The 13794-nt window shown below is 44.4% G+C and overlaps 1 protein-coding gene across 1 annotated transcript; it reads left to right on the forward strand.

The window, feature by feature from the left end:
- Nucleotides 1–1826: 1826 nt before the first annotated feature.
- On the forward strand, nucleotides 1827–7723 carry LOC311114421 (FH2 domain-containing protein 1-like; the record flags this gene model as incomplete). The annotated part of the gene is made up of 3 exons (XM_084189672.1): nucleotides 1827–1944; nucleotides 3615–3779; nucleotides 5432–7723. Coding segments are annotated over 3 exons (2575 nt in total), but the record flags the coding sequence as incomplete, so codon positions are not given.
- Between the last annotated feature and the right edge of the window lie 6071 nt (nucleotides 7724–13794).

Below are 13794 nucleotides of genomic sequence, written 5' to 3' on the forward strand. Positions count from 1 at the left end.
TGATGTACCTAGTTAGCCGTTAGCCAATTGGCATTTATAACGACTTCAAAGCACGTGAATACATACAACTGTAAGGTACTGTATTTATTTTCTTAGTCAACCTTGTGTTCTTCCACGTAGCCCTGTTTCTTTGTGTTCTTGAATGTAGCCCTGTCTTTCATTTTTGTTCATTGATTTCACCTGTGTTAGTTACTCACCTGGTCTCATCAGCTCCTAATTTAGTTCAGTTCATTCTGTTTGTGCCTTGTGAGGTATTGTTCGTTTTGACTCTACTAAGCCTTTTCCTAGCTCGTTTGTGATAACCAGTTATAGCCTTCAGTCCTAGTTTTTGATTCTCCTGCCTGTTTGCCTACCTGTGTATGACCATTGCCTGCCTGTGACCACGATTCCTGCCTTCTGCGAAGGCGAAATAAACACTTGCCGTGCCCTGCGCGAGAATCTACACCTTTTTCTCCCTGAGTATTCATTACAACAACTTAGTGCTCAGAGTTTGCACGTTTTATTTCCAAACACTCTGACATGTCAAGAACGCAGCATTTGCACTGCTTTCCTTTGACAGGACTCTTACAACTAGTTCACCTAGAAGACTCCCAGTCAATTTCACACCCGTTATCTACGGATGCCCTATACTGTAAAGGACTTTTATTGGGCTCTTTTCACAATCAAGATCACTAACTCAGTTCCTGGAATGCTATGTGTAGGCTATAGGTTCTTGCTTCAGCCACTGCTCTTAGAGAGCATTAGCGCGATTATTTCCCTCCATTAGCTCTATCTGTATATGTTCCCTTTATATGACTACTATTGGATGATGATTTGGTCTTAAAGCTGCAGTCTGTTAACATTTCTGCAGCCCCACCCCCATCCCTTAGCTGTTTACCTAAACAAGTGGTGCGGTGTCCTGTTTGTTGTTCTCTGAACTGCATACTGCTGCTTTAATAAGACTGCAGCTTTAAGTCTGGTTACATTTCTTCAGCCCCATACCTCAGCTGTTTACCAAGTGGCGAGGTGAACAATTGTTGTTTTATGAATCGCAGACTGCAAGTTTAATGCCAAAGAAAATAGATATGGTACAATACATACTCATAGTTTAAATGCTATCAAATGAAGAGGTTGATAATTGGCTAGAATAACAGCAGCACTGAATTAAATCACAGATCCCTACTAACGCCTTGAATTGAATTTCAAATTAATTGAAGCTCCCTATGGCTCTGACAGTATACTGCACTGTTTAGGATGCATTATCTTCCCTGTGGCTGTCAAGCTCTTTCACAAGGTCATCTCTACATGCTACATTTCAGCTCTCCCTCTCTCCTGGTGTGCCAACAGATAATGCTCCGCTGTGGATATGCTAACACATCGTTCTTCCTTTCAGCCTCTCTAACTGTCCTGCCTTCACCTTTATCGAATGCACTGTAGATAGGTCTTTGAATTCAATGGTCAAATATAGATGGGTGCCATACAGTGTAACATGGTCCATTTCTGCCACAATTTCTGAAGCACCATTGACCGATACAAGCCAAGGCATTTCAGGGTCAGCAGTACTTCAAGTCTCACGAAGGCGAAGTCACATTTTATGATGCTAACATAGCCATCTGCTACAGCAGTCCACAAGGTTTTATAATCTTAAACTATTCACATTTATTATAATATATGCCATTTAAAAGACACTTTTATCCAAATTGACATACAGTTGTGTGTGCATACATTTTATGGGTGGCCCCAGCGGGAATCGAACACACAACCCTGACGTTGCGAGCGCCGTGCTGTACCAACTGCGCCACACAATGTATTTTAACAGCCTTTGAATGATTTGCATATCCCCGCAGAATATCAGTGGAAAACATAGAGTTGGAGTTCTCGTCTCTCTACGTCAGGACCAGATCCCTGGAGGAGAAGGTCCAGAGTGACCCGGAGCTCCTGGAGCAGCTGGATCCTTTCCTACAGGTGGGAGCACATTCAGTCAGAATTTAATTTGGGAATTCTGCTCTGTGAATGCTGATTATGGTGCATGAGGGCAGCTCACAGTGAAGGCATCCTTAGCCAGTCGTGATACCAAAGCGGATCCTAGGGTGACTGTAACATGACTTCAATGTCATGTGAGGTGGGTCTGTACATATAGTAGACAAACACATTTATATCAGATAACTTACCACTATGGTCTCAATTGGAAGAACACCCCATAAGCATAACAAATATGGGCCAATATGTAATTTGCATGTTGATAAGTGTTTACCGTTCATACTATCCTACATCCCTGATATCACCAAACCCCCTGTTTTTGGTATATTTTGATGGTAATTATATGTTATAAAATACCACCGGCCCTGGCAGTCATCATTACGCATACAGTGAGGGAAAAAAGTATTTGATCCCCTGCTGATTTTGTACGTTTGACCACTGACAAAGAAATGATCCATCTATAATTTTAATGGTAGGTTTATTTGAACAGTGAGAGACAGAATAACAACAAAAACATCCAGAAAAACGCATGTCAAAAATGTTATAAATTGATTTGCATTTTAATGAGGGAAATAAGTATTTGACACCCTCTCAATCAGAAAGATTTCTGGCTCGCAGGTGTCTTTTATACAGGTAACGAGATGAGATTAGGAGCACACTCTTAAAGGGAGTGCTCCTAATCTCAGTTTGTTACCTGTATAAAAGACACCTGTCCACAGAAGCAATCAATCAATCAGATTCCAAACTCTCCACCATGGCCAAGACCAAAGAGCTCTCCAAGGATGTCAGGGACAAGATTGTAGACCTACACAGGCTGAAATGGGCTACAAGACCATCGCCAAGCAGCTTGGTGAGAAGATGACAACAGTTGGTGCGATTATTCGCAAATGGAAGAAACACAAAATAACTGTCAATCTCCCTCGGCCTAGGGCTCCATTATGCTTTGGGGGTGTTTTTCTGCTAAGGGGACAGGACAACTTCACCGCATCAAAGGGACGATTGACGGGGCCATGTACCGTCAAATCTTGGGTGAGCACCTCCTTCCCTCAGCCAGGGCATTGAAAATGGGTCGTGGATGGGTATTCCAGCATGACAATGACCCAAAACACACGGCCAAGGCAACAAAGGAGTGGCTCAAGAAGAAGCACATTAAGGTCCTGGAGTGGCCTAGCCAGTCTCCAGACCTTAATCCCATAGAAAATCTGTGGAGGGAGCTGAAGGTTCGAGTTGCCAAACGTCAGCATCGAAACCTTAATGACTTGGAGAAGATCTGCAAAGAGGAGTGGAACAAAATCCCTCCTAAGATGTGTGCAAACCTGGTGACCAACTACAAGAAACGTCTGACCTCTGTGATTGCCAACAAGTGTTTTGCCACCAAGTACTAAGTCATGTTTTGCAGAGGGGTCAAATATTTATTTCCCTCATTAAAATGCAAATCAATTTATAACATTTTTGACATGCGTTTTTCTGGATTTTTTTGTTGTTATTCTGTCTCTCACTGTTCAAATAAACCTACCATTAAAATTATAGACTGATCATGTCTTTGTCAGTGGGCAAACGTACAAAATCAGCAGGGGATCAAATACTTTTTTCTCTCACTGTACACTTATATATCTCATCTGTGTCTGTCATCCATTGTCTGTCATCCCCAACAGAGCTCCACAAGGACCCTCCAGGACCTGAAGAGGCGCAGGCTGGACCTGCGGAAGGAGGGCAATGCGCTTATTGACTTCTTCTGTGAAGACAAGGACACCTTCATGCTGGACGAGTGTTTCCGCATCTTCCAGGACTTCTGTCTCAAGTTCAAAAAGGCTGTCAAGGTGAGGCGTTTTGTTTCTTAAAGTATTTCAATTCAAATATTTTAAGTCTCTACAATGTAGTTTCAGATAAGTAATATAACTGACGACTCACATACTCTATCCAACATACAAATTTACATACTTCCATTAACCTGCATATTATTATATTATTATTATTATTATTATTGCATTTCCTGAAGTAAAAAATCATCAACTCTTTAAAAGGACATACTGATGTAGGTGTATGTAATCATATATACTGTACATATACAGTGCTGTGAAAAAGTATTTGCCCCCTTTCTAATTTTCTCTACTTTTGCATATTTGTGATACTGAATGTTATCAGATCTTCAACCAAAACCTAATATTAGATAAAGGGAACATAAGTGAACAAATAACACAACAATTACATATTTATTTCATTTATTTTATAAACAAAGTTATGCAACACCCAATTCCCCTGTGTGAAAAAGTAATTGCCCCCTTACACTCAATAACTGGTTGTGCCACCTTTAGCTGCAATGACTCCAACCAAATGCTTCCTGTAGTTGTTGATTAGTCTCTCACGTCACTGTGGAGGAATTTTGGCCCACTCTTCCATGTAGAACTGCTTTAACTCAGTGACGTGTGGGTTTTCAAGCATGAACTGCTCGTTTCAAGTCCTGCCACAACATCTCAATTGGGATTAGGTCTGGACTTTGACTAGACCATTCCAAAACTTCCAATTTGTTGCTTTTTAGCAATTTTCATGTAGACTTGATTGTGTGTTTTGGATCATTGTCTTGCTGCATGACCCAGCTGCGCTTCAGCTTCAGCTCACAGACGGATGGTCTGACATTCTCCTGTAGAATTCTCTGATACAGAGCAGAATTCATGGTTCCTTCTATTAAGGCAAGTCGTCCAGGTTCTGAGGCAGCAAAGCATCCCCAAACCATCACACCATCACCACCATGCTTGAACTGTGGTATGATGTTTTTACTGTGGAATGCAGTGTTTGGTTTTCGCCAGGCATAATGGGACCCATCTCGTCCAAAAAGTTGACTCAAGTTTGCCAAAAAGCACCTGGATGATCATCAAGACTCTTGGAAGAACGTTCTATGGACAGATGATTCAAAAGTATAACTTTTTGGACGACATGGTTCCAGTAATGCCTGGCGAAAACCAAACACTGCATTCCACAGTAAGAACATCATACCAAAGGTCAAGCATGGTGGTGGTGGTGGTGTGAGGGTTTGGGGATGCTTTGCTGCCTCAGGACCTTGAAAACCCACACATCACTGAGTTAAAGCAGTTCTGCATGGAAGAGTGGGCCAAAATTCCTCCACAGCGACGTGAGAGACTGATCAACAACTACAGGAAGCATTTGGTTGGAGTCATTGCAGCTAAAGGTGGCACAACCAGTTATTGAGTGTAAGGGGGCAATTACTTTTTCACACAGGGGAATTGTGTGTTGCATAACTTTGTTTATGAAATAAATATGTAATTGTTGTGTTATTTGTTCACTTATGTTCCCTTTATCTAATAATAGGTTTTGGTTGAAGATCTGATAACATTCAATATCACAAATATGCAAAAGTAGAGAAAATTAGAAAGGGGGCAAATACTTTTTCACAGCACTGTACTCTATGTTATCACATTTTGAAATTAGCCTGTCCTTTCTCTGTCTCTGTCAGGATAACCTGGAGCGGGAGCTGAAGGAAGCGGCCAGGCAGCGACGTCTCAGAGAGCTGGAGGAGAAGCGCTTTGCCTGGACTTCCGACAAGCAGCAGGCCGCCGGCGCCGGTAACGGCGGATTCGGCCGCAGCAGCAGCGAGAACGACGTGGACATGCTCACCAAGGAGGGCCTCCTGGACTTCCTCCAGCAGCGTCCTGCCAGCCCCCACAGCCCCCTGGGTCGTTCGGCCAGCGCCCGTCGCCACCGCCACACCGTGGCCGCCATAGCTGACCGCGAGCTTCACGGCTATCTGGAGCTGTTCGGCAGTGGCGCGGTGCTGCCAGCAGACTATGCCAACAAGTTCAACAGCCTGCCGCGCTCCGGCCGCACCCTCCAACGGAGAACCGCCCCCTGGCTTGTGTCCCAGGACGACAACCGCGAGCTGGGGAACGGGCGGCAGATGCTGGCCACGTCACACCAGGCCGAGACGGAGCCCATCAGCCCCTTGGCCAGGTACTCTTCCACAGGCTTTAATGCCAATGAGGAACCGTATAGCAATAATAACAACTACACGACCGTGTCCGAGGGAAGCTATCTGCCTCGATCGTGTCACAACCGTAACCTCTTTCAGAAGACGCCCACCCCCAGAGCGAGCGTCACGGCACACATGAACGTCAGCGTGGAGAGGCACACGCTAGTCTTGGGACTTCAACCGTTTGAACTCCCCAGTCCGAACAATAACACGAATCACATGCACTTTGTCGACCATGGAGACGTGGTGGTGGCGGACTTGGAGAGGGAACCTCCAAAGACACTCATTTTGGATACCCCTCTTCCTTGTCCAAAGAGTTTGGAAATAGGGCCAGAGCCCTCGGCGTGGGAAGGTAAAATGACGTCCTCTCAGTTTGTGGTGGGCTCGCTTCAGAAGGAGGAAGAGGAGGACAGCAGCACCGTCTCCTCAACCACCTGCGACACGCCTCTCCCTCTTGACCCCTCCGTATCCAATACGAAACCGGTGTTCTACATCTTAGACTGCACAGAAACGGATTGCTCCGTAGCGTTTGACTACTCTGAGATCGAAAGCTCGCCTCTAATGAGGGAAGGATTGGTCCCTGACGTAAAAAACACTGACTGCAACAACATCCAGGGGAACCTTCGAGACCCCAGCTTGCTATCCTCCAACTCCAACTTTGATTCCACATCCACAAACGATCACTCCTTCTCCGCCTCCACCAATGAGCTGTCGGCATCAAAGTCCACAGACGAACATGCACCATCCGTCAGCTCGTTCGTCACCACGGAAGAGGGGGACACAGATAGCTGGGACACGGCGGAGGGTAGGCAGGTGGGCGAGAAAGCTGTACAGACATATAGCCCTAAACCAACACAAGCCAAGACCAAAGTTTCAAAAGTTTCCAAAAACAGCGGAGTGGGTCGCGGCGTCAGGATGTTGACGACCACTGAGAACCAGGGCATGCGGAAGGTGGTGCCCATCACCAAGCTCAGCCGGACTGGCAGCAACGCCAGGCGGGTGGAGAGATCCGCCAGGGGCCATGAGGGTGCAGAACCCAGGCAGCCGCTCCGCGACAAGAGCACCCCGGCCAGGGGGCGGAGCGAGAAGACAGGTAGGCCCGCCCGCCACTCCAGCTTGCCCCCAGAGGAGACCAAATCCCAGAGGAGCGCTGGCCTCTCTGGCTGGGAACGTGACCTCAACCCGCGAAAGCCCTCCTTCCGCAAGCCCAGCGCCAAGCCGCTGAGGAACCTGCCCAAGCCACCGCCGGAGGAGAAGATGTGCCGCTCCACCATGAGAGCCCTGGCTGCCCAGGCTCAGGCCCATGGTCAGGTTGGGGCACCCTCTGAGGCTAGCACTCCCAAGACACCTACCCACAGCTCCAAAAACCCATCAGCCACCCTGCCTGGCTGGGCCCGCAACACTGTGGCCTCCTCCTCTAGGACCACCAAGAAGGAACTTGCGACCCCACTCTCCAACCCCGCGACCCCCTCCAGGAGCCCCTCTCTCCTGTCCCGGAGCAGCTCCCAGAGTCAAGCACCCGCTCGGCCTCCAGCTGCCACCACAACCACACCTCCTACCAAAGGGGGGCAGCATTCACCCAGGGGGGAGGAGAAGGCCCAATTGGGTGGTCTGCAGAGGGTGCAGAGAGTCAGGGCGTCAAGCCGGGCGAGCACCCAGCGCAGCAACACCCCCCCACCGCCGCCCACCCACGAGCGCTCACGCAAGAGCAGCAGCTTCTCTGAGAAATCTGTCCAATCCAGTACGTCATGTAGGACCATCAAGCCCACCTGGAAGTAGAACTCAAATATGGTGGAGCTCGATTGGAGCCAGAGAGGAAGACATTTACTATGGTTTTCCCCACATACTGTAGACTGACATTTTGTGTCCTCTTTCATTAGCTACTCTAAGACATCCCAACTCATCCATATCAAGTCATTGTACAGGGCTCCGCACTGTATGTAGCCACTCTGTAGATAAGATTATTTTTTCATGAGCCCCCGTTTGTTTTTTAGCATTCTTCACGGGGAGACAGATCTGACAAATGGCAAAATCCCCCTTTTTTCATAGGAGCTTTCTTTGCCTGCATTGTGGTCTTAAACTGTATGTAATACTGTAAAATGACATGTCAAAATAGAAGAAAAATGATCATGCTTTTTTAAACAGCACATTTTAAGATGGTATTTACATGGTATTTACTTAACTATGTGGTAGTAACAATGGATATTTTCTGGTACTCACCTCAAAGAATTCAACACTATTGGTAATTTACTATTACCAAATGGTACATAGAGGCACGTGTGTCAATGAATCTCGTAGAAACTGAAGTGTGATTACTATGCAATTATTAGATAATTACCATTTTAACAAGTACTTTCTTGGTAACTACCTGGTAACAGTGACTGTAAAATGAAGTGTTACTGAAAAACCACTACTGAACATGTTTGAATGCTGCTAATTAGCTTTGACAATTTGGGGACTGTGTTAGTGTCTTCATTCAGGGTATGAGCTTTGTGAGACGCTGCCTTGCTGCTGTTGTGATTGTGACTTTGATTTCTGTGGTTCTCTACTTTCCTTTGCACAGCCATACTATACAGTAGCCTGGAGTCCACACTGAATATCGCTCTGTTTTTCTATTGCTTCACTTCACTAATTTAGTCTGAGGCTGATCCAATAGGGATCACTTGGAATTGGCAAAAAAAAGCTGGTCCAATCAGTGTCCTCTCAGATACTATGGATGGGACAATTGTGAAAATAACTATTCAGGGCCTTATTCACTAGAAACGAAACGGACTGAAAAAACTGACAGAATTTTTCAGTTTGCAGTAATGAATACGACCCTGCTCTCAGTGTCATTGTACTCCTCAGCAGTTGGCCACTGAGTTCCTTTCCTGCTCCACTGAAGTTATACCTCGGTTATACTTGACATTGCGGAAATAGTAATAAAAATAAGGCATAAAAGAAATGCCCATAGGCCCTATTCAATCCAACCGAGTATCCAGGTTTCCGAGGTTAAGTTAAATAGACATTATTGTTGATGTGCTGCAGTGTCTTGGACAAAATAATATGTGCAGTCAGACATTAAGAAACTGAACTATATTTGAATTTAATGTCAATGAAGTTGTTGTTTTTCACTTGTTTTGGAAACCTGGTTGTCAGGGTTTGATTGAATCGGGTATCCTATTGTGTACTGTATCAAGTACATTAACTGTTACTATTAGCAAGTACAGAAAGTTCTTGAGCCATTATCCTCTGTTTATGATACTCCAGTTAGTCCTTTGGTATGATTCCACTGTAAAGTTTTACCTTTAGCTCTTAGAATACAGTACATGCCAAGGGTGTACTTTGTCATGCAATGTATTTTCATGTAGTTTTGACATTTGTATTTATGTATCAATAACAAGCAATGTTTCTAAATGCTCTTGATAAAACGCCTCCATTCTAGCATGGAGTAGAAGTGCACACAAAGGAAATATTTGTCCTGCTTTATGCTATAGCTAGACCAACGCTAATGCTATGAAGAACAGCATTGAAGATATAGCTCTTCAGACTGAAGTAACACCCAACATGGTGTTGTTTGTCTCTGCGTTTTGTCACAATAATCGTCTTTGTAATCCTTGACTTTTCTACTGTGAATGTTGTCATCTCCTGATTTTTGTACTACTTGACATTATGTAATTGTGTTCCTTGACCGTAAATGGTCGTGATTCAAGTAATACTGTAGATTCTTCAGCCCTGCAATTGCTCCTCACTAGACTGATCCCAGCTCAGTTTGTGCTGTCTTGCCGACTCCTATGGTCATTGGCAAGCCAGCACAAATATATCTGGAACCAGGCCAGCTTATCACACCACTTGCCTTTCAAACAGCATTGTGCCATTGACTTAAACAACAACAACTAGAGTGCATTAACTTAAAGCTTGATGTAGCCGTCCCATCATCAGTAGTGTCTCCTGAATTGTAAATAAGAGTAGAAATCCTCCCTACATTCCATTTCACCGACCGAAATAGCTATTAGACTGGATACTACAAATCACGTGCATAGCCGATTAGCCGTCCACTCTGTGTACATAGTGTAAAGATATACTATTTTTGATTATACGTAGAGCTCGCAATATGTTTACACGTAGGAAACTGTATATGGAGGCTTGGAAGTAGTGAAGGTGAAAGGATTCTGTTGACAATAGCCAATGGTTAACCAGACTTTTTCCTTTCTTGAAATTTTCACAATGAACAGCATCGTTGTTCACAGATGATGCATTGAGGCGCTCACTTCAACTTGTCTTGAATCAACTATGTCAATCTGCTGTACTCTAAGTCTGAGGATATCTCAAGAAGCATCTCTATACAGTTGTTGTACAATTTCTGTCTGCAACTCTCAGAGCACGCCTAAGAGAGTCCATTTTAAATCGATCCTACAGGCCACATCCCTGCAGTAGGCCATGATATTTTTATCTCCCTGCTCTCTACAATGCAAATGAAGTGAGGCGGTGAATGGCACAAAAGACCCAGAGGCCATACGTCACCCCATACGGTGTGCGTCTCAAATGGCACCCTATTCCCTATATAGTGCACTACTTTTGACCAGGGCCCATAGGGCTCTGATCAAAAGTTGTGCACTATATAGGAATAGGGTGCCATTTGGGACGCTGGCCTATGACATGCTAATGACTAAAGTGCGAGACACAATGCTCCTCTCTCTCCCTCTCTTTTCCCATCTACAGTCACAGTCAGACTGTATGACAGATCTCCGGTCCGCCAGACATAACACAATGTCTAGTCTTTTACAAGGATGGCCCTTTACAAGAGCGACCTCCCACATATTATCCCACAATGCCTCATGCTGCCGGGCTCATTTTAAGAGGGGCATGTCGACAATGGGTGGTCTTGCGTCAGAGCCACTAAAGACGGTGGGACTTCAATACGGAATGTCTCCCCTTGCATACCCCCACCACTCTGCCGCCACTTCCTTGTTATGGGATGGTAACCATGACAACCCGGTCCAGCAGCTCAGTCAGGACGCTGTGGGACAGAACACTAGCAGTAGTCCGTCTGACTAATAGCCTTTCTAAACTTAGGCCCGACTCCTAATCATGACAGAGCAGGCGCCTGGCAACCCAAAACGGTGTTGAAACATTTGTCCAATGTTGCCCAACCTAAACCGAATGGTGGCGATTAGATTTTCCCTTTGATTGACTGATGTTGGTGGTTTTTCAAGCCAACGCGAGAAGTTGCAGGCACACAATACAGTGACTTCATCCACAGTAGGCTACAGTTCATGTTCAACTTCAAATGTTGACCTTAAATGACAGTGTGCGCTATTGGCATGGATTCCCTAGGACCTAGGTGATGGTGCTTGTGTGTTAGAACTGAAATCAAGGAGGAATGTTTTCTAGCCTGATCCCTGATCTGTTTGTGCTCAATAGCCAACAATATGGTTGTTGTCATGGCCTGACAGCACAAACAGATCCGGGACCAGGCTTGGTGTTTTTTACTGTGATTCTTTATGGGGATCAGACTACGCATGTCTTAGCTGGAGTTCCCACCGCTCTATATAGCTGCTCCACTTAATTGCCTTGGTTCTGCTTTGCCGCCTTCTTCTCTGTCTTTGATGTTAATAAACGCAAACTTCTACCTGGAGAAAATGACTGTAATCACTAGACTACACAGGGCTGAATATTATAATGTTATTCTACAGCACTGATAATCTTTTTCAGTTTTGATGTGAAACAAAATCAATAAAATCACCCGATGCTGTGTCACATTGAAGCCGTGAAGCTTTTTTCTCTGTCCTTCTCAGCTTTTTTCCATCAGGAATGGACATTGTTGTGAGTCTGAAACTCTACGTGGATCGTATCGGTTTTTGTATGAATTCTCCAGGGGGCTGTTCTAAGCAGAGATACTGAGGGCTGCGCTACAGCGCGCTAGATATTTAACCCCCTTTCTCTCATCTGTTTTATTAATTAAAGGGAGAGTAAACAATCATGACGTGTAATATGGCCAGCTGGGCCATGTTCAGTTGCCAAACGTTCTCGAACAGTTGCAGATAGAAATGCCATGAATAGAGCCGATGTGATTCCTTATTCTACATGTTAGAGAGGCATGTTTGTTCCACATAGCTATTTCTATCTGAACGTTCCAAAACGTTGCGTCCTGCTAATCGCGCCCCTGGTCTTTACAACATAACAAACTTGCATTGTACTGTTCAGTACCTTTTAGGGTACATGTGCAGATAACCTAGTATAATGGTACATTTTTGTACCCTATATTTTGAATATAAAATATACAATCATCACACTTTACTGTGAAGCTACATTTCAGATTTTTCGAGGATACAAACCTACTGTATTTTGTGTACCCTCAATACCCACCATAAGGTACAATGATGAATTTTTGCCACTTAAAAGGAACTAATGGCTTTGTCACTGTGGTCATACCGTAAAAGTCAAATTTGTACTATAATCATTATAATAAAAATATTTCCCAGCATGCTCTACTGCAGGTTGACTTTTTCGAATTGTTTTGAATATCTGTGATTTTAAATTAACGTAGATCGATTGATTAATCTTATGCTACATAAAGATAAATAACATATTTTTCTAAACTAATGCAATCAGTTGCATTTTCTACACCCTTTACTGAAATGGTTGTTCCAGTTTCAATGGTTTAGGTAGTCTCCTCATAATATTCCCATTCTGAATGTAGGTTGTGGGTGAATACATTTTTGGGGATATCCTAACTCTGGCTGGATTCTGATTAGAATTACACATCACTTTCCATGCCATCATAATGTGAGTTGCAGGTAGGGTTGCAAAATTCTGGTAACATGCCCAAAATTCCCAGGTTTTCCAGGAATCCCGGTTGGAAGATTCTTGGAAACGGGAGGGAATAAGCAGGAAATCTGTAAAGTTACCAGTATTTTGCAACCCTACTTGCAGGCCTGATGTGACCTGTAAACCATGAGCTAAGGCCACTATATTAGGGTAAAACTAGTCTGCAAAATAAGGCCTTATGAGATATGTAATTTATTGTTATAAAGAGTTATTTTTTAATAATAACATTCGCATAGGAACTCACTCGAAAAGGCAAGGCACATTGTGAAATTACATTGGAGGCGTATTTACATACAATGAGGGAAAAAAGTATTTGATCCCCTGCTGATTTTGTACGTTTGCCCACATATGGAGTCATGTAGTGACCAAAAAAGTGTTAAACAAATCAAAATAGCCACACTTTGCCTTGATGACAGCTTTGCACACTCTTGGCATTCTCTCAACCAGCTTCACCTGGAATGCTTTTCCAACAGTATTGAAGGAGTTCCCACATATGCTGAGCACTTGATGCCTGCTTTTCCTTCACTCTGCCGGGTCATCTGATGCAGCACTACATCACTCTCTTTCTTGGTAAAATATCCCTTACACAGCTGGGAGGTGTGTTGGGTCATTGTCCTGTTGAAAAACAAATGATAGTCCCACTAAGCCCAAACCAGATGAGATGGCGTATCGCTGCAGACTGCTGTGGTAGCCATGTTGGTTAAATGTGCCTTGAATTCTAAATAAATCACAGACAGTGTCACCAGCAACGCACCCCCAGACCATCACACCTCCTCCTCCATCTTTACGGTGGGAAATACACATGCGGAGATAATCCCTTCACCCACACTGCGTCTCACAAAGACATGGCAGTTGGAACCAAACATCTCGAATTTGGACTCCAGAACAAAGGACAAATTTCCACCGGTATAATGTCCATTGCTCGTGTTTCTTGGCCCAAGCAAGTCTCTTCTTCTTATTGGTGTCCTAGTAGTGGTTTATTTGCAGCAATTTGACCATGAAGGACTGATTCACACAGTCTCCTCTGAACAGTTGATGTT

The sequence above is a fragment of the Coregonus lavaretus genome (assembly GCF_964263955.1).
Source record: "Coregonus lavaretus genome assembly, contig: HAP1_SCAFFOLD_2340, whole genome shotgun sequence".
In the NCBI taxonomy this organism is placed as follows: Eukaryota; Metazoa; Chordata; class Actinopteri; order Salmoniformes; family Salmonidae; genus Coregonus; species Coregonus lavaretus.